The sequence below is a fragment of the Macrotis lagotis genome, chromosome 1 (genome assembly GCF_037893015.1).
Source record: "Macrotis lagotis isolate mMagLag1 chromosome 1, bilby.v1.9.chrom.fasta, whole genome shotgun sequence".
Taxonomy (NCBI): Eukaryota; Metazoa; Chordata; class Mammalia; order Peramelemorphia; family Peramelidae; genus Macrotis; species Macrotis lagotis.
In genome coordinates, this window is record NC_133658.1 from 301,222,749 (window position 1) to 301,247,571 (window position 24,823).

The following is a 24,823-nucleotide window of genomic DNA, read 5'->3' on the forward strand; positions in this document are numbered from 1 at the left end:
GGAATTTGCCATTTTCTTCTCTAGTTCATTTTCCAGATGAGAAACTGAGGTATACAGGGTTAAGTGATTTGCCCAGGGTCACACTGCTAATAAGTATCTGAGGTCAGGTTTGTTTTAACTAAAGTCTTCTGGATTCTAGACCTGCTCCATCTACTGCACCACATAGCTGCTCTATCTTATCCAAGACACATTGATTTCATTTCTGCAAAATCTTTTGAATTTCATGTCATCAAAGGCATCTATTTCATTTCCCACAATTGTTTCTATCCCTTATTTGGTTAAGTAGTCATGCTCTATTCATAGTTATTCATAGTATATTTCTCTCCTAATTTTTAATATGACATGATGTTCAATTTTTTAGTTTCATTTCCAATTAGGATTTTTTTAATCGAATATGGTATAAAATTGGCTGAGACAAGTTTTCTATCAATTTTATTATGCTGCTATTCTTCTAAAGAATTATTATATAAGATACTATAATACAAACATAGATATACAGCTTTGTATCCTTGAAAAGTTCTTATTCATAAGTTTTCAAGTTCTACACTGTTCTTGGGTTGTCTTTTACCAAAGCATATCCAAACAATATTTAATTGTGTGTACAATCTCAAACATCCCATACACACTAAGTGCCAAGTTCTCTTTGATCCCACAAGTCTTTGAGCCTAATGGTCAATTTGGCATATACCTCAAAGTCATAGCTGTTATCTACTTCATTACTAAATTCTTGACAAGTGGCTCAGAATTAACCTACACAATTGCTATTGTACTATTTTCAGTGAGTAGAATCAAATATACATGTATCTATCAAAGATGGTCATCATCCAAAGTCATTTAGTTAAGAAAGTAGCAAAATATGATTTCAACTAAAGCAGTTGATGATGTTTGTCCTTCATTCTCAAAGAAGACCATGATATTAGGGAGCTGATGCCTAGACATGCACATGAATTGGATTTGAGTGAGGGGTGCTGTGCTATGTCACCAGCATCATTTTCTCCTCCATAGCCATCTGGGACCAGTGGCCAGATATGAATCAGGATGACTATAGATGGCCCTGAATGCTAGGGAATCAGAATTAAGTAATTTGCACAAGGTCACATAGCTAGTAAATGTCTGAAGTTGGATTTGAACTCCAGTCCTCCTTACTCCAAGGTCATTACTCTATCCTCTGTGCCATCAAGCTGCCATGAATCATATGAACAGTAAGAATGATACTTCATGGTACTTATATTGCTCAATTCCACATACTACAAAAGTAATCTTAGTCACAAAAGATCCTTCATAGAAGACCAGGAAGTGATAGACACTGAACTGTGGTTTGAGACTATAACTTATATTATCTGAGTTAGAAGTATAAAAGTCACTGTTACAAATAATAGTAAATAAGAGCAATACATCCTGAAGACCAGTTAAACATTAAAAAATCTCAAGCAAAGGAAAATATTCCTTAAACATCCCTTTAGAAGTATAGGAAGGGTCAAAGAATCAAGCTATAACCATAGCTCCTATTATTTCCATTGCCCTCCAATTTCATTTTCTTCATTTATTAAAAAAATAAAACTGGGACAGTTTTACTCATATATAAAATAGGAAGGAATTCGGTCAAGAAAAAAGATGCAGTGATTATTTCTATATGAGACATAGGTGAGAAAAATAATTAAACTCATAGTAATAATACTCCACATTTACTGAGCATTTTAAGGTTAACAAAGGATTTCCCCACAATATTCTTGAGAAGTAGGCATTATAGATATTATCATTCTAATTTTACCAGTGAGGAAAGTGAGGCTGGGGAAAGGAGAATTATATATTGACCAGTATTAGAGCAAGGGATCCTGTGAAATGTGTTCATGTAAAATCTAGTTTGTTCAAATTTGCCTATATCCACTTAAATATTTCAGTAGATCTGTGATATCAGTAATGTAAGTACTCCATCTAAAGGTATAAGTCATAGCTCATCTATGACATTCCAAACTGTTCATCTTTTGTGCAGACCTCCAAGATTTGTTCACTCTGTGAGTTGGGGACTTTTTCATATCTTAGGCACATTATTTTCTGGGTCTCAGTTCTTCATATGTAAAATGAGGAGAATGGATTACAGTTTTCTCATATAAATAAAAGCTTTATAGCCAAGCTGACAGGTGGAGTTCATTGTTGGATAGATATGTGTATATATGTGTATATATATATATATATATATATATACATATATGTGTGTATGCATGTATGTGTACATATATATATGTATGTTTAGAGATATCCATGTCATCTGTCTAATTCATTCTCATTTTACAAGTATAATATACATAATATGTATGAGTAAAATAATATTTTTAAATGTTAAATATCCAGCCTTAAATAATGTTACTTTCCATTTCTGTAAATTATTTTAGTGTGCAAGATAGTTTATACAATGGGGCTGCTTCAGTCTCCTGGCTATCTGACATGTCAAACATTCAGATTATTATCAGTCCGAGTCAGTCAATAAGCATTTTTAAAGCATCTATTCTATTCTATATCAGGCATTGTGCTAAGTGGCAAGGATAGAAAGAAAGGCAAAAATAGTCTCTGCTTTCAAGGAGCTCACAGAATAGGGAGGACAACATGAAAATAGTTATGTATACAATAAGATATTATATAAGATAAATTGGAACTATTCCATAGGAGTAAGGCATTATTCAGAGAGTCTTCTTATACAAGGTGGATTTTAGCTGGCTCTTGAAAGAAACCAAGAAATCCAGGACATGAAGATGGGGAGGGAAAGTATTTCTAAAATAGGGAATAGCTTGTTAAAATGCCAAGAGTCTGAAGATTAGGGAGTGTCTTTTTGGAGGAATAACAAGGAGATCAGTGTCACAGAATCCCTGAGTACTTAGTGGGAATAAAGTGTAAAAAAGAAGGAAAAGGTAGGAGGGTGCTAGTTGGCAAAGGGCTCTGAATGCCAAACAGAAGATATTATATTTTAATCTTAAAGATGATAAATAAACACTGAAGTTTATTGAATGGAGAGGTTGAAGAGGAGATATGGTCTCATTTGACTTTGGGGAAGATTACTGGAGTGGGAAGAGACTTGAGAATGGGAGACCAATCATCAGGCTGTTGTGATCATCCAGGAATGTGGTGATGAGAACCTGACTGAAAATATTACAAGACCATCATTCTTATTATTACTAATCATGATGATGATAATTATACAACATATTATTAGTTATTATTATCAGTAGTAGTATTATCAGGCTTTAGGATTCACTGAATGAATTAGGCACATATATTCTAATACTTAATGGACCTGTGATTTCTTCTATCCAATAAGACCCATCATCCATGATTTTCCATCCTTGTAATTCCAGGCCAGGCCCCCACCATATACCTCAAGCAGTCCACCTAATGCTGAAGGCCTTCTTTATGTTCTTTTTATATTTTTGTATGTGATCAACTCATTTTTAAATCATCTATTTCTTTATATCTTCACAGTTTCTTTTATATAACTATTTGTCTGTAATGTATTGTGGTTGCTTATGACCTCCATGGGTCACTTCATTGCCCTTGGGGCTGACCTTCATTCAGACTGGTACAGTCAAAAGAGCACTGTCCTGGAAACAGAGATCCTGAATTCAAATCCAAACATGTGGTGATTACTACTTGCTTGACCTTGGACAAATCAATTATACTCCTTGAGTTTCAGTTTACTCATTGGTAACTTGAGGGGAATGGATTAAATAGCCTGTAAGTTAGAACCTTCTAGTTTTAAATTGGCCCCTAAATTCCCCAGCTATGCTAGGTGAAATTTTGCTATCTACTAATGAAGTTCAGGCCTTCAGGACACTTCTCTCTTGTCTCTTCTCTCATCCCTCCCAGCATTCTTTTACATATACTGTCTTTTTCCATTAGAATGTAGATTTCTTGAGGATAAGTAATGGCTCTATTACTTATCCACAGGATTTAGCACAGTGTCCTTAATCAGCACAGTAATCCTTAATTCATGTACTCTCTTGTGCCTTTTTCTGTTCCTTCCAGGGTTTTGTCTCCCTCTTCTTTTCTCTCTCTTCCTTGCTTTTTCCCTCTCTCTCTTTTCCCATCTCTCACTCTGAAAAAAAATAATATTAAATCTATGGAGAAGCATAGGTATTAAAAAGAAGGGGCTTTATTTCAGGGAGAAAGTGGAGTAAAGATCATTAAAGATAAAAAAAAAAACTTTGCAATTTCCCCATGTAAAGGAAGTCAGCTTCTTGTTCTATTCTGAGCCCAACTCACTGTTCATTTTCATTGTCTGTTAAAAACATGTAAAGTGATGGATAAGTTCTAGAGACTCATATAACTATATAACATAGACTTAAAAAAAATGAAACTTTCCTTCTATTGTTTTTTTTTTCTTTTCTGTATGGTTAGGCTAAGTGGTTTGGGGTGATAATACATTAGTCAAGCTTCTGTGGTGTCTTACAGCTTGATGCAATCAACACAACCTCATGCATATATATGGAAACATAATAATTAAATTACTATATATGTCCTAGAGCAAAGTATTACTTAAAGGAAGCAAAAAAAATGCTGTCACTTGTTAATGCAGAACCAACATTAAAAATATAGATTACAGAGACCTATCTTTTCCTTGGATCTCCAAATTTACCAAAGAGGAAGTCCAGGGTATGTAACTGTGAAAAACTGCAGTTTAAAAAAAAAGCCAAAAAAAGGAAACTTTCATCAAATGCATAACTATGCATCCTTGACTTGATAAAGACAAGAAACACCCTGATTTTCTGAGTAGGGAGTATCTGTCACCGTTCACTTTAAATAGAGTCCGCTAAAATGTGCTGAATTTCTTGCCTCCCTTTTCTTTCCAAATTCATGTCCTGATTCACTTACCACATCCACCTTCCTTTTCAGTCTGACAATAAACATTTATTAAATATAGAATGAGCCAAGCACATGTTAAGCACTTTATATAGATAAAAATGTTCATATGTTTATTTCATGTCTGGTGAAGACTCTTGCCTTTAATCCCAAATCCTACTGCAAAATCTCACTGTGACCATTAAATACCTACCACAGTTTACCAGTCACATCCCCCCACCCCCCATCGGACCTGTTTTAAAACTTCAGCCGCCTCCCCATGGTACGCCTTCCCGGTACGTCGCTCGTCATAGATCCACCTTTCTCCAAGTTGCAGGTGGGCCGTCCCCCACCCACCTTGGCCAAATCCACTTGCTCACAGGTGCGCGGCTCTATCACAGGTGCCTGGTCCTAGAACTTGCCAGCCCCCAGGCCCACGTCCTCCCCTCCTCAGCCCCGCTCAGCCCCTCCCTCTCACCAGGACTCTGCTGCCCGCGCTCATCCGCGTATCCTGCACAAACGGGTTGGGCACTGGAGGGGGGAAGAAGGATGCTTGGCGGGGCACCATGGGGGGCCGCAAGCCGGGTGCCTCCGCGTGCCCGACCCTCGCCCCGGGCAAGGTGGCCGCCACCGCGGCTGCCTCCGCGCACCCGCTCATCCCGCGCCGGCTCGACCTCCGCCACTCCACCGGACTGGGCTAGCCGGAGCCCGGGCCGATCCTCCAGCCCCCCTGCGCAGGAGGGCGCCAACAGGTCCCCTCCCTACCTTGGCTTGCCTCGCCCCTCCCCGTCCCACCCAGCATGACTCCACCTTCTCCCTAAGACTCCGGCGTAATCCTTCCTGCGGAGACAGCTCGGCCTTCCCCTGCTGGGCCCCGCCTCGCTCGGTGCCCCCGCCCTTCTCGCTTCTGCATCCACCTTTGGCTGCTGTGTTAGATTGTTTGTGAAGAATAAAGATAATTACACATTTACTCTCCAAACACCCTTCCCTCACAAAGAACTTTCCTTAGGAAACTTTGTCTTCCATAAAGTAAGTTGGGTAATGCACCTGTCCTTATTAGCATTTTGCAGGAGAGGAACAGACTCAGAGAAACTATGTAATTTGTTCATGGTCACACAGCCCAGGTTTCAGATTCAGAATTCAAATACATCTCGAGTCCGGGATCATAAGCTTTAGAGTTTGGAAAGTCCCACTTAGTGCAATCTATGCTCAAGAGGGGAAGTGACTTCATCAAAATAGCAGATTAGTAACAACCAAAATTTGAACTTCCATTCCAAATCCAGGAGTTCTGCCATCATGATCTTTAAAAGGATCTCATTTAAACCAACATAGACTGAACCTTCTTCGAGTTTTAGTAGCTATTCCAGGTGAATTGCTGTGAACAAACTATTTCTTCATTTGGTGATCCATTTACACATGAGCCTTTGATCCATGTTCACAGCTTTTCCCCATGGTAGAACCTGCCAAGAGCTGAGCATCACTAAGAATATTTGAGACTTTTAAAACCTTAGAGGACTTCAGTGGAGAATTGATTGTCATTACCATCTAATCTTATTTATGTTTTCTGCTTAAGGAACAATTTCTTCACATAGACACATACATGCACATATCTATCTATCTGTCTATATATATAGCTATATTTTCCAACTTTACACCTAAGAAAACTGAAATAGATGTGCCTGGAAATTGTCAAAGCTGGGTTTTAAACTCAAGCCTTTCCAAATCCAAGACCAGGGCTTTTTCTGTTTACCATAGGACCTCCAACCTATCTCCAATCCTCAAAGGGAATCATAACGCTCCCTGCCTTTTTGTACAAACCTCCATCTTCCATGGTTCCTGGACAACTGTGGTGATTTGAACAAAGAACATGTGAACTTGAGTAAAAGAGTTGAGAGACCCGAAACAGGAAGTTGTGGGATAGAAAGTGGCCAAAGACCAGAGAACATGCAGTTCCTCTTTAGGTTCTCTTGGCTGGCTATAAGTTGTTTGACTTCTAGCTCCCCACTTCCTTTCCACCCTTACTATACCCTTTTTCCATTCAACCTGAAGTTTCCCATAGCCTCTGAAATCTGGTTTTGACCTCTGTGAAACAGGAATGAAGACAGCTGCAGGGAAGAGGAAATGATGGCCTGAAATTTGCAGTAATACTTTCTCCTAAAATATATTGGAGGGGAGGAGGAGGCATGGAGGGGAAGGTGTTAATGATGTTACATATTTCATCATCTACTTTTTTGGGGCCTCTGTAACTATGTGTCTGATATTTTTTCATGGGTGAGACATAGGATTATCTGGCCTCCTCACAAGCAGTAACCTGCTGATCAGGTCCATGATCACAAAGTCTGATCTTCTTCACCTGATGCCTATACTAGGGCAACAGCCTTCTGTTAGCCTCCCTACCTCAAGCCTCTCCTCATTCCAGGCCATTTTCCACTCATTCATCAAAGGGATCTTTCTAAAGTACAGGTCTGACCATGTTACCACCACCACCACCCCCACTCCAGGATCAAATATAAATTCTTCTTTTAAGCTTTTAAAGCCCTTCATCACGTGACTCCTTTCCATATCTCTACCTACCTCCCTTCCATGCCCTCTACTAAGTGATCTTGATCTTCTTGTTGCTCCTCACATAGGATACTCTTATCTTCTAACTACATGCACTTTCACAATCCTGGAATTCCCATCCTGGAAAGCTTTGCCCCCTAGTTTCCCTGTATACTTCTGAGTCTCAGTTGAAATTGCATCTTCCTGCAAGAAGTCCTTCAAGATCCCCTTTAATGCTAGTGCCTTTCTTCATCAGCAATTTATCCAGTGCCTGTCTTATTTGTTTGTATGTTGTCTCCCTCATTAATTTGCAAGTCAGAAGTATGGAGTGTTTTTCTACTACTCTTTATATTCCTGGTTCTTAATGCAATATCTGGGAGATAGGAAGAACTTTAAAAGTGTTTATTGCTTTGATTTGACTTAATCTGCTGTACTGAGTTATTAAAAGTGCAGCACTGTCTCAAAGAAAGAGAATAGATTTGTTTTGCTAAGTCACAGAGAATAGGAATGGAGCAATGAATGGAAGTCAGGAAGAGGCAAATTAAGATTGGATAGGACTCAGGTTAGGGAGCAGATCTGTGATTTCACAGTATAGGAAAATCCCAGATGAGAAAACTCCCTCCACCTCCACACATTAGTATCTTCTTTATTGTTAACAGACCTTTCAAGGATTGAAAGGTCAAATAACCTTGATCAGGTCCCAGAGACAGTGTATGTCAGAGAAAGTCTTCCTGATTCCAAGGCTATCTCCCTAGCTATTATTACAAGCTAACAATTGGAACCAGACAATATAGGAATGAATTGCCTAAGAAAATAGTGAGTTCCTTGTCACTGGCCATTTTCAAGCAAAGACTAGATGACTTTTACCAAGTCAAGGATGCTGTAGGGTATGTTATGGTTCAAATAAAGGTACAGGTGGTACTAGCTGGTCTCCAGAATCTCTTTCAACTTGGAGATTTTATATTCTAATTGACCATTGCCGTATATCAATATTTAACTCAGGTACTAAGGAATTATCAGCTGTAGACCATGTTTAACATCTCAACCTGACAGTCACCAGAATACCAGTGTCTATTCAGAAAATGTATTTTGACATCTGTCCTGCTGTGTTCTGACTACTTTCAACCTCTTATTCTGAATCTAAAAATGAAATGTCATTGCTACTGAAAAGTACGAAAAAATCTACTATAACCTAATCCTTTATGATCTGTGTGACTACCTAGACTAGTTCTTAAGCCAGGGTTCTCAAATTCCCAAAGCATCTGTGAATAAATTTCAGAGTTGGATGGGAAAAAATTATATTATTTTCATTCATTTCTGAAATTTAATTTTTCCTTCCATTATGAATATAGAAAGAAAATATTATTCTGAGAGGGGTCCATAGTCTACCAAACTGCTAAAGAAAGGGTCTGTGACACAGAAAAGTTTAAGAACCCCTGGTCTACACTAAAACTCCCTTTCTTGGACACCTCTCCCATATATGGGCTGCATTCCCCCTATTAAAATGCAAACTCTTTCTGGGCAGGGATGGTTTCATTTTTTATTTTTGTATTCCCAGCACCTGGTAGCAGGCACACAAATGTTCATTGATTGATAATGAATAAATGTTTGTTGACTGACAGACATGAAACTGGATCCTGCAGACCCCATCTCTTAGCAGATTAATCACACTGTTAAAAAACTCTTCCAGAGAGCATTGTTAGAAGTATGAGACAGAAACAACAGAAGGAGATTTGTGTTGTGGAAAAAGCACTACATCTGGAGGCAGAAGACCTGGTTTTTTTTAACTAGATTTGCTACTTGCTTCCATTTTTCACCCTGGGAAAAAATCACTTCTTGACTGTTTGAGCCTAAGCTTTCTCATCTCTTACACTGAGAGGGCTGGACTCTAAAAGCCCTTTTTAGCTCCAAATCTTCTGAACCTAATCTACTGGGTATTTTCCCCAACTTGTCACTAATTCCATCCATGAGCATTCAGTTCTGGCCACATTCAGTAGATCTCTTCAGTTTCCTCTCTCTCATCATCTGGGACTTGGAGAGATAGACCTCGAGGTGAAAGAGAGAGAGAGAGAGAGAGAGAGAGAGAGAGAGAGAGAGAGAGAGAGAGAGAGAGAGAGAGAGAGAGAAAGATGCTGACTTAAGGCATTTTGAGAACACCTCTACTAAATAACTGCCAACAAGCACAAGGTAGACAAGCCAGTCTAGCTGACATAGCCTAACACTCTAAGGGAGAGATAAGAAGCAGTAAGTGCCAGACAAATCAAACCATCACCATCACACCACCCCTATATCATGATGGAGCCATCCCAGGACTTTGAATAGTGGATAATTTGTAATAGTGATTCTTCTAACCCAATACTCTCAGTCTTCATCCTGGGAATCAATCTCTATGAAAATGTAGCCTGGAAATTGTTCCTATAGATGCTAAAGCCATATATTTTTGAAGACTCCCAAAAGAAAATTCTTGTCACTAAGTCTTTGGTACTTGTAAAATGATTTATCATCAATACTGATATAATGTTATCAGTGAGGACATGAAAGAAGAGACCTTATTACCACTGACTATGCCATTGTGCCCTAGAAACCTTGGGACTTTTTCATCTAACTTGCAACTGAAACAATCCAAATGTGATGTTGCTCCGATTAGAATGTAAACCCCTTGAAACCAAGGACTTTCTTATTGTTCTATTTGTATTCCCAGCATTTTACACCATGCTTTTCACAGTCAAGTGCTTAAATATCGATGCTATATTCATTATTTATAACTCCATTCCAACTTACCCATTCCCCTATCCTAAATGGTCTATTTCAAAGAGGGAGAATGGGAATGGAAGAATTAGAAGACACCTTGGAGGTGGCCTGGTCTGATCCCCTCATTTTATATAGAGAGAAACTGAGACCTGGTAATATGAAGTAAGCTGACCCAAGTTACAGAGCCAAATAGGAAAAGAATTCAGGACTCCTTACTGCTAGTCTGGTGGTCTTTCCCCTGTATTACATTAGACTAAAGATTTTCTAGTTGCAAACTACCTCTATGTGGATAATCTTCCTTATATAGACATCTTAGACATCTTACCCTATCAGTGGGGGGAGGGTTTGAGAGCTTGGTCCTATTGATTTCCTTCTTTTTGTTGCTGCTGCTGCTGCAGCTACCTACCTCTCCTATGAGCTGCTGCAATGTTCCTCAAACACTCCCGGGCACAATGGATTTCTTTATTCATACTTGTTGACATTTCTCACAGGGAAGGAAGGAGTGGGAAGGGGAAGAACTGTGGCTTTTTTTTCCTCCCTCCACCAGATGTGAAGGGGTCATGATGGTTGGAAAAATGCTATAAAATATGAACCAGTTAATTATTATTATGTGACCCGGGCATCATGCAGTGACTTCAGAAAATCTGAGTCCTTCTGTCCAGAAATGAATTTTAAACAAAAAACAAACAAACAACAAAAGACCAAAGTGCATTGAAGCAAATGGCTAATGAACCTATTACTAGGGCAGCCAGTTGTGTTAAAGTTAATTAACACAGCTGCCATTAGACGATCACTCCCTCCCAGGGCTCCATGGCAGGGTGTCAGGGCCACCAGTGCCCACTCCAGATAGTCTCTGCTGGGCTTTGAGAATAAAGGTATGTCATAAGGGAGCAGAGAAGGGAGAAAGGCCTTAAGGGGGACAGCACCAGGGCAGCCCTGGGCAGGGCTACTCAGAAGATATACAATTATCTCCTCGGAGGCAAGGGGTAAACACTAGGAGACCCTCCGTGGCTCACTCAACCCCTACTGGGGACCTGGAGGTAGGGCAGAAGAGGGAAAAGAGGAGATGGGGGTAGATATAATAAACATTTATATCCCTGGGTTAGGGAATTGGGATAGGATGGGAAGTAACTGAACAAAAAAATCTTAAATTACCAAAATGTGAGAGAATTGACTAACAGATCCTTAATGCTTGGGGCAACCAGTACCAGCCTGGGCTAGTAATGAGTATTCAGATCTAGCTAGTGACAGAGAAGGTAGGGAGGGATAAGAGATGTAAATACTGGGTTACAGAGAGTTTGCAATGTTCAGCAGCTCAGCCAGTCAGATTTGATGTTTCCAACTTTTACAATTTTCAGACTCTTGTTCTCCAGTTTAAGGTAATACCAGTCCTTGAAGAAATAGCTGTGTCCTGAGAGAGAAAGGAAATAGGGGATAGGTGTTGATCTGAACTCCCATTGAGAATTAAGTTTGATCCTTGAGGAAGGCAGTGAAGGATAGTATAAAGAATATTGGCACTGGAATCAGAGAACCTGAATTCCAGTACCACCTTTTTCTTACCAATGTATCTTTAGTCAAGTCACTTAACTACCCAGGGGCTACATTTATTCATACATAAGAAGCCAATGGTGGGCTAAATGAGCTCTAAGATCTCTTCCAGCTCCAGAGCTATAGTCCTTCTGATCTCTATGATTTAGCAAGAAATCTGATGCTGCATTAATATCAATATACAATTGTTTATGCTATATTGATCTCATCTCTGGAACTAGATTTCCTACAGGGCAGAGGCTCGATCCTTTTTCCATCTATCTGTCATGATGCCTCAAACAGTATTAGAATAGGCTCTTGGTAGATCCTTGTTGACATAAGTAAGCTGAGCTCTGGCTGCACTCCCCAAATGGCTTTAATTTGCCAGCTATGCCTTGGAGGATCCCTCAAAGTCACCTCAGGAACAGGGATCAGTGCCCAGGATTCAATATTGGCTGAGCATCACTGGGATGCCAGGGACAACTGAAGAAGATCAGGGGCTATTTGTTCTCAGCAGAGAATCATGAATAAATCAGTAACACTTCAATTAAACATTGAAATGAGTCATTCCTTGAATGTAACATTGCCCTTTGGTGCAGAGCTGCCAATATAAATTCAAACAGGGAAGGTCTATAAATCGTGAAGAGTTGGAGGAACTGGAGGGGAGGGGCAGGGTATGCATGCCCCCCTTTTAGGCCTGGCAACTGTGACGGTTGGTTTTCCTGATAGAAGCCAGGGTAAGTTGAGCAGAGGTCAACTGCTCTGGAATCTCTCCCAGCATGGAACTGAAGGGGCTGATTTATTTTCTCTAGGCAGACTCATGCCTCCCCAACACAATGAGTGAGTGTATGCTTGGGGAACCACAGGGAGCCTGGAGTTGAGGTGGGGGTGGGGAAAGGAGGCAATCAGTCCTAGAAAGGAAGGAAAGGCCTAGACAACTCACCATTTCCCTGCAGTTCTACCACAGCATCCAGATTGTCCGGGATTCCATTCCAGGAATCAGCAATGAGCTTGGGGAAGCCAGGGTCCATTTTCTTCTTAACTTCATTGTACCTAAAGAGGAACAGGATTGGATAGGTATCAAGAAGTGGAGAATAGAGTTAGCCCAGGGCAAGTAAGAACAGAGTCTACCTTTACCATCCACCCTATTGGAAGACTGCAAATAAAGCTAAAGTTTCCTTGAGATATCTTGCAATCTAATCCAAGATCTTTATAGGCTATAACACTGTGAGGTGGATAAGGTATGGAACTTGAAGAGAAAAAACCTGTGTCCTGAGTTACATTATCAAAGAATCACAAAATCTCAGAATAGGACACAATATCTCAAAGGCTTTCTGGTCTAATCTGAACCTGTCTGAGGATCTTCTGTGACAATCTCCAATAGATAAAATAATCATTCAGCCTTCACTTGAAGATCTCAAATGAAGGGAATCCACAACTTCTAAAAACCTCCCATTCTTTTACTGAATATTCCTAAATGTTAAGCTTTTCCATTTCCTTGGGTCTAAAAATTATCTCTCAGCAACTGTCACTCACTACTCACAGTTTTTCTGCCCAAGGGTGCCAAGGAGAATAAGGCAATCATTTTCCTAGATACCTATCCTATAAATTCTTAGAGCCATCCATTACCATCCCAAGTCTTTTCCCAGCCTAAACATCCCTAGTTTCTTCTTCCATTCCTTATAATGCATATTTTTGTTGCCTTTTACCTATTCAGCTGATCTTTTTAGAACACTCTCCAGTTTATCAATGTCTCTTCACCCCTGTCTTCCTTGTAGAGATGGAAGACTTTTGATAGGGTAAATATTATTAGTTTTTTTTTTTATAGTTAGTTAATTTTGCTAAAAAAATTTTCCTCCCTTTTTTCTTTCTTGCAACCACTTTAAGACCATAGATCTAGAGCTAGGAAGGAATCCAGAGATCAACTAGACCAACTTCTTCATTTTACAAATGATGAAGCTGAGGCCTGGGGGAAAGGCAAGTGACTGTTCACTAAATGACTTGATCCATGTTTAAACAGATTGGAAGCATTAGGAGTAGGACTGGAACCCAGCTTCTCTGACTCCAGGACTAATGTTCTTTCTATTACACTACATGAACTGCTCTAAAAACAGGGTAGGAAATATACTGGGAAATATAAGTGATTTTATACACACACACACACACACACACACACACACACACCAACACAAACATGCATACAGAGGTATATATATACATATATGTGTGTATTATAAACAATATATATATATATATCAAATATATCAATATATATTGATATATTTGATATATATACACAAATATACAATGGCATTATCAAATTCTAAGTTCTTGCTGTAATATATCTTTTAATGCTGTCTAGGATAGTATTAATTTTAATTATTTTTCAAATAACTTAAACTGAATTTGCAGTACAGCAAAAACCACAGATCTTTCTCACAGTGGTTTATTCACACCTGTAAAGGTTATGCTTGCGAAGTTGATATTTTTCATCTCATTTAAGACTTTGAATTTATCTCCAGTAAATTTCATCTCGGATTCATTTTGGGGTGGCTAGGTTGTACAATGGATAGAGCACCAGCCCTAGAGTCAGGAGGACCTGAGTTCAAATCCAGTCTCAGACCCTTAATAGTTACCTAACTGTGTGACCTTGGGCAAATCACTTAATCCCATTACCTTAAATAAAAGTAAAATTTTAAAAAAAGTAAAAATTCATTTCAACACTGTAACCTGTTCAATTACCAGATCAATTAGAATATAATCCCTTCCTCCCAAATTTATGTCAACTACAAATTTACTAAGGATGCCTTTATCTGTTTGACTCTGAGGAACAAATAAGATAACTATAAAAATAAGATAACTGTAGCACAGGTACATAGTACATAGTAAGTGTTATACAAATGTTAGCTATTTGTTAAGTGACTTATCCAAGGTCACACATGTATTAAGTAGCAGATTCATAATTCAAATCCATATCCTCTAAATTCAGGGTTCTTTTGATTTCATTACATGGACCACTGTACAAACCCAAAACATTTGTACTTTTATATTATTTTATACTTTTTGTATATTATTATCAAAATGTTCTATTGTTTCCTATGTGTTCTATCTGTTACATATGCAGAACTCTTATCTCTCATTAGATGGCTCTAAAACTTAGAACTGTTTCTATTTTTCCTAATAATATAAAAATAGATTTAGGAATAGAAATGATATTAGAGGCTATCTAGTCCAACTCACTCATTTTACAAATGAGAAAACTGAGGTCCATGGAGGCCCAAGGTCAAACAGGTTGTATATGACAGATTTTTTAATGATAAAGTTATCGTTATTTTCACTGCACCACTCTGAATTGACCAACAGAACTCAAAAATAATGATCCAATGTCAATTGGAAGGCTCTGGGACTCTGTTCAATCCAAAGTATTTAACAGTTTTTATTAGAGCCTTGGATAAAGTAATAAAGGACAAAGCTATCAAATCTCTCCCAGCATCCAAGGAAGTTCAGAAGAAGAAGACTGCTTGCTTGCCTAGTCCCATATAATTCTAAATCTATGATCATTTTTTAACCCTCCAGGACTGCCTTTACAGTATAAACATCAAGGGATCACTGATGACAATATAGGACATCTAGATGGCCCAATGGATGATATAGTGCTGGACCTGAAGTCAGCAAGATTCATCTCAAATGCAGCCTCAGACACTTACTAGATTGTGACCCTGGGCAAAGTCACTTAACCCTGTTTGTCTTGGTTTGCTCGTCTATAAAATGAGGAGAAGGAAATGGCAAACCAGTCCAGTATCTTTGTCAAAAAAGATAAAGAAAAGAAAAATCCAAATGAGATCACAAAGAGTCTGATATGAATTAAAAATGACTGAATAACAAAAAACTGATGATATTCCCAGGAGATATTTACATGCCAAGCATGGCAGTTTCTCAAGCTTATCAAGACAGATCTCTCTCTCTCTCTCTCTCTCTCTCTCTCTCTCTCTCTCTCTCTCTCTCTCTCTCTCTCTCTGTTTTTCTGTTTGTCTTTGTGTGTGTGTGTGTGTCTTTCTTTGTCTCTCTCTTTCTCCTGCACTCCCAGGGTGTGGTCTCAAGAAACAACAGGCTCTTACATCAGCCCTTTATATCAAGTTCTCTGTTCTTCCTTCTACTACAAGTACTACTGGAGAGAATTCTCCTATACTTCACCTGTTTGTTCAAGTCAAGGGACCTCAGAAAAGATCTATTCCTAGATACTCTGTGTATAAACTTAGTCATTTAGAACCATGGAGTAAGTAAGATGTTAAGATGTAGATTCAAAATTTGCTCTTGAAACTCATTAGTATTGTTATCACAGACCAGTAATAGCTACTCTGATCTTCAGTATTTTTAACATGATACTTATAGGAATAATACCTGTAGTACCCAATTTACAGAATTGCTGTGAGGTCTAAGTGAAAAAATGAATATAATGCAAAGGGACTAAATCTGAGAATATATTGGACTCCTAGATGAGCAGACTTTCTCTACCAAGGAAAGAACTATACCTTTTCTATAAATTATGGCTTTGAGGAGTTGTCTAGAGCACTGAGAGTTGAAGTAAATTGACTAGAGTCAATAGTCAGTATGTGCTAGAAGCATGATTTGAATTCAAATCTTCTGACTTCCAAGAGTCAGTTCTCTCTCTCTCTCTCTCTCTCTCTCTCTCTCTCTCTCTCTCTCTCTCTCTCTCTCTCTCTCTCTCTTTCTCTCTGTCTCTCCACTCTATCATACTGTATAGAATGTGCTTTGCAAACCATAAAGTCTCATACTAATGTCATTTGTTATCATTGTGTAGATAAAGGATCTACTTATGAACTTCTGCATTTCTTTGTGAGCGTGCTTGTTTTCCTATGTGTGCTTATAGGTGTTTTCAGTCTCTTGCCTATAAGATGTGTGTGTTTATTTGGGTGTGTCTAATTTTATTCGGGTCTGTGTCTGCCTTGCTTTTCTCTTCCTGGCTGAGATATAAATCAACTTAGCTGCTAAATGACTTAATAGCAAATCTGGAATTCTCTTCTGAAACAGACTTAAGACAGAACCAGCCTTTGAGATCAGAGCAGGCATGAAAAGGAATTAAGAGTACTAGTTGGGAGAGGGGAGTGGAAAATGCCCCTCTTGTGCCCCACTTTCCTCCTGGATCTTTTAAGGCATTTCCCATAGATTTTGAGTGAAGTAATAATATTCTATGTTAATAGGCAGTCAAGGAGGGTGGTGTTGATTTCAAGAATCTGGGAGGAAGAGAAAGGATCTTTTTGGAGAAAGACCAATCTATGCCAAGTTTTAATTATCCTTCTTTTCTTGGCTAAACATTGAAAGGCGGTGTATAGTGAGTTAGAAATTACATTAGACTACCTGTGTTCTAATAACTACTCTGGTATTAACTCCAAGAGGAACTTTTGAGAAGTCATTTAAACTCAATTTGCAGGTGTAAAGGGATCTACTCCAGATCTATTTCTTTTCATACCTGTAACCTAGCATAAGTCACCTCCTCTCCTTGGGCCTCAGCCTTCTCATTGCAAAATGGGTAGAGGGCAAGTGTGCATGCTTGGGAGTTCTTGGGAGAAAGTCCATTGGGTATAAGAATTAGAGTCAGAGAATGAGAACAACTTATATAGTGCTTTACAAAAATTAACTCTTTATCTTCACAACAACTTGGGCAGGAAAATGTTATTATTATCTACATTTTGCAGATGAAGAGACTGTGATAAATAAAGTCAAAGGACTTGCTCAGGGTCATACAGCTAGTAAGTCTGCTAGTAAGAGCCTGGTGATAAATTTGAACTCAAATCTTTCTTACTCCCAGTCCATTGCTATAATTACTGTACCCTATAATGTATTTTTTTAGTTTTTTCGGAAGGCAGTGCCCAAAGTCACACAGCTGGTTAATTATTAAGCGTCTGAGGCTGGATTTGAACTGAGGTCCTCCTGTCTGTAGGGCTGGTGCTTTATTCATTGCCCCACCTAGCTGCCCCTCACATAATGGGTTCTGCCATTTTCTGACTGATTATGGTCAAGTCACTTCATTCTTTGTGACTCTGTAAAATGGTTATATTTATTACACCTGTAGTATTATAGTGGGCTATAGTGGGGTTTAAATTAGATAGAAAGTATCCCCAATGTTTTAGTGCAGTTTTAGCTCCAATGGCTTAAATGTATATATGTATATGTGCATATATGTATATGTGTCCACATATACATAAATGATATACATATATATATATATATATATTTGTTGTTCTTTAGTCTTTTTCAGTCATGTCTGACTCTTTGTGACCCTTTTGGGATTTTCTTAGCAAAGATACTAGAGTTGTTTGCCATTTCCTTTTCCAACTTATTGACTGATGAGAAAACTGAGGCAAACAAGGTTAAATGACTCATTGCCCAGGATTTTATAACCACTAAGTCAGTCTCTCTTCCTCACCCTCCCCCCCTCCCTCTCTTTCTCTCTCTCTTTATGAATGTATGTAGATATACAAATACATGCAAATATATACATATATATATATATATATATATATACTCGTAAAGTGTATAAAGTGCTTTAAAAACTTTTTAACTCCAAATGCATTTAAGCTATTTATTAATTTTTGTGTGGATAAAAGTAGGGGCTAGTTGATCTCTGATGTCCCACTTAGCTCAAAATGCAATGATCTCCAGAGTTTATCTTCTGCATTTAAAAATGGAAAAAGGATCCACTTAATAGAACTCATCATCATTACATGGCAAGCAAGGCAGTTTCTCAATTCATTGAGACGGAAACAGTAAGATTTAGATCTCTCTCTGTCTCTTCTGCAAAATTAGGATGTGGCCTCAAGAAACACGAAACTCTAAAGTCTACTCTCTGTTCTTCCTTCTACCACTGCCCTGGAGGAAACTTTCCTGGGTCTGTACAAGTCTGTGGGCCTGGCACTAGAAAAGATATGAGAAGCAGTTCTAGGAGACTTTGTGTAAAAAGTCAATGTGAAATCAATTTGGAAGTTGTTATAAAATTATTGAATTGCCTAAGAAGAGCTAGTAAAACTCACCTCCAGAACTTATCTCCAGAAAAGATATATGTCTTCTTGTTTTTGCTCCAGCTGAAGGCAGCATCCACATGCTGAACATCTGGAGGCAGCCCAAGGCTAGTCAACTTCTTAGGATAGCCCCGCTCCAGAGTGCTGGCTGAGTAGACCCAGTACTCATCCCCTGAAATGTTGACAAAGGTCATGTTATTGATCTAAGCACGTAACATACCCCCACCAGTCAATGACTCTCACCCCACATCTGCCACATGGTTAGGGGAGTCTCTGGGATAGAGTCTCCTGAGGACAAGAATTATGTGTTGTGAGATCTCTTTCTAAGCCCTGAGTCCAATCATGTGAATGGTTCCTCAGGATACATAATTTTATGTAAAAGAAGAATGGAGGCAGACAATGGTCCTACAGTTAGTCATGGAATAGAGGATAAAAGTAAAAAGAGCTAAGGATGGGATTTTGGAATATTAAGAAGATGGTGCTGGAAGAAAAGGCAGAGGATGGAATGAGCAGGATAGGAGCAGGGTAGGTGTTTTGTCTTGATTTCTTTTTCTCTTATTTTACTTTGTTTCAGAGAAATAAGCATGAAGTACAATGGAAAGGTGGTTTGAAATAAAAAGGACAGGAGGTGAAGGAGGCTGGCTTGAGTTTGTATATGCAAGCCTGAAGTCAAGTGGATATGATGAAGAAAGTCTTCACCCAACATTATCAAATAGGATTATATTTTTAGACTTAGAAACCCTACAGTCATTTAAGCCAATGCCCCCCCCCATTTTACAGATGAGGAAACTGAGACAAAAAGCAGTTAAGTAACTTGCCCAAGGTCACCAAGATCAATAACATAGTTCCCCTCTTCCTCTCTCCCTTCATCCATCAATACCTGAGAAGAACACAGCCTTTTCCTCCTGTGGGGCCTCATACACTGCATCTATCTTCTCAGGAACTTCTGGCCAGAATGTGGCTACAAGCAGGGGTCCTGTGGGCTTCTCCCTTGAGTTTGCAGTCCGCCACATGAACCTGAATGGATAGAGGAAAAAAAATTCATCCTCATGATCACTTCTCACTCCCCCTCACAAAGTCCCTCAAACTGATATCTTCCCTCATTCCTGGCCTTTCCCAGTCAGATCCACCAAAAGAAGCCCAAGTCATAGCAACCATCAGCTTCAGAAGAGAGGGAAGGAAGAAGAAAATAAACTGGAATATGAGTGTACAGAAATAGGAAATATCAGGCTTGCCTAGATGTCATAATCTGAGGTATGCTCACTGAATCCTGAGTTGCACGGAGTAGCCTTAGCTTCACTCCCCCTCCTCCAGAAGTATTTCTGTGATCCATATCTCTCCACATGACTCTTATGACAAATATTATCAGGTTCCCTAATGGATGCTTAGCACACACTCTTGGGCATTTTTTTACTTTCTGTTCATATGCATTTATCATATTTCTGATATTTGTTTATAAGTTTCCTGAAAGAAAAAAAAAACTGTTTGCACTACCACTTTTGTATCTCTGGCTTCTACCAGTGTCCTTGAACAGCAAGTTATTATTGATTAATTCCAGTGGCTACTTGCTTAGTGATAAAATCATGAGCAACATAATTCAGTGAAGGCCTTCCATGGTTAGCGGGATTCTCTTTGCTGCAGTTTTCTGAATCCTATGTTCCAATTTTGAGGACCACACAGAGCTTCTTGGCACTGTGCTGTTCTCCATGCTCTCTACCTCAGAGTTAGTTTGAATTCTAGGGTAATGGGAATTATCAGGAAACCACTCTGAGCTGCTGGCCTGGGGCACTTCCATTGGAGTTTGTGATGTCCTCTGGCATTTTTCCTAAGAGGTCTTCTCTGGCTGTTACCTAGAAATTCCAGATGATCCCTTGCTTTCCACAACTAGAGTATACTGCAGATAGTCAGACACAGAATCCAGAGGGAACCTTCCCCCTTCTATAGGGGGAAGAACTATAGAAAGGCTCTAACTTCCCTAGGGTCCCTTAATCCTAAAGTTGGAGCTCCTTTTAGGAAGAGCCTTTCTCTTACTTGCTTTTAAGTTATAGATGAAATTAGGTTCTCCATCATAAGGCTAAAAATAAATCTCAAGTAGAAAGCTCTTGATGAGTACCAACCCAAGGATTTTTGGTGACCTTGGAGAAGTCATTCTGGGCTTCAATTTTATGTAGTTATGTAATGGAGTTCATTCCCAAAGTTTCATTCAGATTTAACAATCTATTAATATTTCTATTGACTATAAATTTAGCAGCTCTGTTAGAAAAGATTGGTCTCCTTGCAAGTTGTTAGTTACAGGACCAATATTTATACCTATTATAATAAATAAATGCTAGTCTCATTGCATAATTCCAGGTCCAGCATATTATTCTAGATGTTCCAATGTCAATTCCCTAAATCTAGTCTCACCCATTAAAAGGTGTAGATGGTTATGACTCTCATATTGCAGGTCTGAGTGAGGGTACTTATCTTTCCCTTTCACTTGTTATCACTTGCTTTCTATGATCAGGACAATTTAACATGGGACTAGAGTTGCACATAGGAACCACCTTGAGCCCTGGTGTCAGTGGAAGATAAGAGTATAAGGTAAGAACAAGGGAGTCAGTGGTTGCCAGAAAGGGAGCAGGAGATAAAGAGTAAAGAACAGAAGTAGGATCCATCACTCACCTGTCCTTGAAGAAGAATGTTTCTCCTCTAATCTGAGAGATGCCATCAAACACAATGTTTGTGTCTGGTTTGCAGATCTGAGGAGTGACAGGCCCCGGGGTGGGGGTAGGACCAGTGTCAATGTCGGTGTCAGTGCCAGTGTCAGTGGAGGACCCTGGGAGAAGCACATGTGACCTTGCATCCTTCTCCAGAATTCAGGAGTGACCCTTGATCCGTCTACATTTGCACTTCATGTTCAAATAGAATGGTTCCTACCTACACTGTAGGCCTTCCCAAACCCAGGACCAATCTCCAGCTAGCTTTGGAGTCTCATATCATAAACACTTTAATCCCAAGCTCAAAGTCTCCAACAATTCCCCCCATTGCACAGCCTACTTTTCCTTCCAATCTTAGGTCTCCCTGTTTACAAGCTCCCTGGCAGCTTTAGTAGATTCTTGTAGATGGCAGACAGAAAGATTGCCATTTGACTGATATTTGTCAGATTTGTTGACCACTATTTTACCAGAGAAGCTAAAACTGCTTTTACTGATCTGTCTTGTTATGCGTATGTATAAGTTCTTTCAATTTTCACTTTGGTAGAGCTACTGGAGAATCTAGTTGCCATGTGCCATCCTGGGGATGGAAGTTTACCGTACAGCTCCCGAATGCCCTTGATGTCATCATTGGACAGGCGGAAATTCTTGGTATATGTGTAGATTGGTGCCATCAGTGCCCCAGGGTCTTCTGAGTGTTCCAACCCCATAGCATGGCCAAACTCATGGGCTGCCACAAGGAACAGGCTATACCCTGAAAGACAAGAATGAAAGAGAAAGGTAATGAAGACAAAAAGGGGCTGAAGAGGAAAATTAATGTGTCTGTCTGTCTCACTCACTGTCTGTGTCCTTCATCTGGCAAGGGACATACGTAGCCTTATAGTTCTATCTTATTCACTAAGTGCTTGATGTTAGTTTAATATAAGAAAAAACCCCTTAAAATAATAGCTGTCCAAAAGTAAAATTGACTGACTCGGGAAGCAACAAGATTCCTTTTCATTAGAATTTTTCAAAAAAAAGGCTAGATGATTTTTTTGTCGGGGATTTTATTGAGAAAATTTTTGCCAGGTATGGATTGGGTTGATTTATGTAACCTGTGAGCCTTTTTCCCTACTCTAAGCCTCTACATTTCTGTGTGATTCTCTCTCTCTCTTCAACTAGACTGTAAGCACCTTGAGGGCAGAGATAGTATTTATCAATTTATCAATTTCAAATTGGTTATTTATCAATATCCAATCTTTGGTACCTAGGAAAATACCATTTATATAGTAGATACTCAGATGATGGAGGCAACATGGTTCACTGAAAAATGGCAGTTGTTTATTATTATCTTTGTGACCTTATGCAAATTACTTAACCCCTCTGGGCTTCCATTTCCTCAACTGGGGGAAGAGAGGAACTACCCTATAGCTCTTCTAGCTCTAAATCCTATCATTCTATGATAATTAGGATTATAATCAAGAGATTTTTTTTAACAATTCCCTAAAAGTCTAATTTTGGTCCTGGAGCAAGGAGTTAAGTTGGAAAGGAAACTTTCTTTCTTTCTCAAGATAGTCTTTGTTCCAGAAGAAGCTGATATGACTCTATTTAAAATGGGGATGAGGAAGGAAAGACCATAAAGTTATATTTGCCTGTGGTGAGGAGGAAAATGAAATCTTGGCTTAGCAGAGCTAATTTATCCCCACTCTGTTCTTCCAATATATATCCCTAATACCTTGGTCAGGACAAAAGCCCCATTTTCGGTCATCATCATAGTTGGCTGTTGTGGCACACCACATTTTGCCATCACTGCGGCCAGCACTTGTACATGATTCATGCTTGTTGCCCAAAAAGGTGAAGGGGAAGACACATGGAGCACCTTCAGAGTTCCCCCCAACAGTTGACATGGCTGTGAAAATAGAAAAGTAAAAGTGAAGGGGAGCTATATAGGACAACAGGGAGATGGCCCAGGGAAATAGGACCAAAGGAAGACATTATAGGAAATATATCTCAGATGGTCAATGTGTCTAATAGCAGCCTCTCCACTCCTCCTTTGCCCAAACAAGTCAAGAAATCTCCACTAAAGTTCATCAGTGGTTGTGCTGGAAATAAGGAAATTTGAGTAGGCAGAGCTGAGGGAATCAAGCTCATTGAGAGCTTTGTATCTTCCATTAAGTTAATCAGGAGAGGTGTTCAATATTTATCGAATATATGTATGAATGAAGAAATTAAATGAATGAATGAGGGAACAGGAAGCAGAGAAAAAGAAGCATAGATACAAGAAGACAGAAAAAAGTGAAAGAGTAAAAGAGAGAAAGAAAAAAGACAAAACTCAGAATATGGGGTTGAGATGGGGAGGAGAAGGGAGAGATGACCTCAAAATCTCCATTTTAGTGGAAGAACAAAGTACTAGGCAATGACTCTCACCAGTCTCAGGACAGAAACCATATTTCTTGTCACGATCATAGTCCTCAGTAGTGCCACACCAGCGGTAGCCATCTGTTCGACCCTCAGTAGTACAGCTGTCATAAGAAGTACCCTCAAACTTGAATGGGAATTTACAAGGCTGCCCCTCAGCATTCCCACCCATGGTAAACAGGGCTGGAGAGAGAGACAGAGAGAGAGAAAGAGATGGGGAAGAAGTATTAGCATTTATACACATACATACATATACTCCCTCAAACCCATATTTATAAATATATGAATATATATATATATATATATATATATTGACTATATATCCTTCTGTCTCCCTGATACACAGACTTCTCAGTAGTAACCAGTGCTGTGGAGTGTCAGAGACAAATGAAACATACATATCTATGAAGAAATTGAAGTCAGAAATATGGAAATATGTTAGACACAATTGTACATATATAACCTATATCAGATTATTTGTTGTCATAAGGAGGGGGAGGGAAGGAGGCAGAAAAATGTGGAACCCAAAATCTTACAAAAAGATGAATGTTGAAAACTATCTTTGTATATAATTGAAAAAATAAAATAAATTTCAAAAAAATAGAGATAGAAGTCAAGATCAGATACTTCACCATAGTCCTGCCATTCTGTCCCCTACCCTTCTTCTTTCCCAGTTTCTCCCCAAGTAGATTCCATTCTACTCCCTCCTAAGATAAAAATAAAAGGGAGAAGAGTAGTAGAGGGAAGGATAGATGCCTAGGAGGGCGGAGGGCTTTAAAAATATTTAAAACTCCACTCTGATTCCTTAAGAAAGAAACCATTACCCAACAGTGTAGGGCAGAAGAGTCTCAGATAATGGGCTTTCTTTCCCTGCTCTCTCTTCTAGTCCCCTCACCCACCCCTGATCTGCAAAATGTTGTATCTCTGGAATTGCCAATAAGCAAAACCACATAGTCTAATGAAAACCATCTGTGCTGAGCAGGGCCAGAGGTGATCTCACTCCCCACCCCCACCAGAATTAACTCTACTATAACTGGAATG

General features: G+C 39.2%; 2 protein-coding genes across 2 annotated transcripts in view; both read right to left on the minus strand.

Moving 5' to 3' along the window:
- The window catches only part of LPCAT2 (lysophosphatidylcholine acyltransferase 2), an 85,546-nt gene extending 80,043 nt beyond the window's left edge, over positions 1-5,503 (minus strand). Inside the window, exon 1 of the mRNA XM_074211293.1 lies at positions 5,309-5,503. Within this exon, the coding sequence (XP_074067394.1) occupies positions 5,309-5,488 (180 nt within the window). The 5' untranslated portion in view covers positions 5,489-5,503. The remainder of the gene's footprint in view (positions 1-5,308) is intronic.
- A 199-nt stretch (positions 5,504-5,702) lies between these two features.
- MMP2 (matrix metallopeptidase 2) overlaps positions 5,703-24,823 on the minus strand; it is a 34,371-nt gene continuing 15,250 nt past the window's right edge. Inside the window, exons 6-13 of the mRNA XM_074211295.1 lie at positions 23,792-23,965; positions 23,100-23,273; positions 21,984-22,139; positions 21,354-21,507; positions 19,570-19,706; positions 18,702-18,861; positions 12,593-12,702; positions 5,703-11,533 (exon numbers count right to left, since the gene is read on the minus strand). Of these exons, the coding sequence (XP_074067396.1) occupies positions 11,430-11,533; positions 12,593-12,702; positions 18,702-18,861; positions 19,570-19,706; positions 21,354-21,507; positions 21,984-22,139; positions 23,100-23,273; positions 23,792-23,965 (1,169 nt within the window). The 3' untranslated portion in view covers positions 5,703-11,429. The remainder of the gene's footprint in view (positions 11,534-12,592; positions 12,703-18,701; positions 18,862-19,569; positions 19,707-21,353; positions 21,508-21,983; positions 22,140-23,099; positions 23,274-23,791; positions 23,966-24,823) is intronic.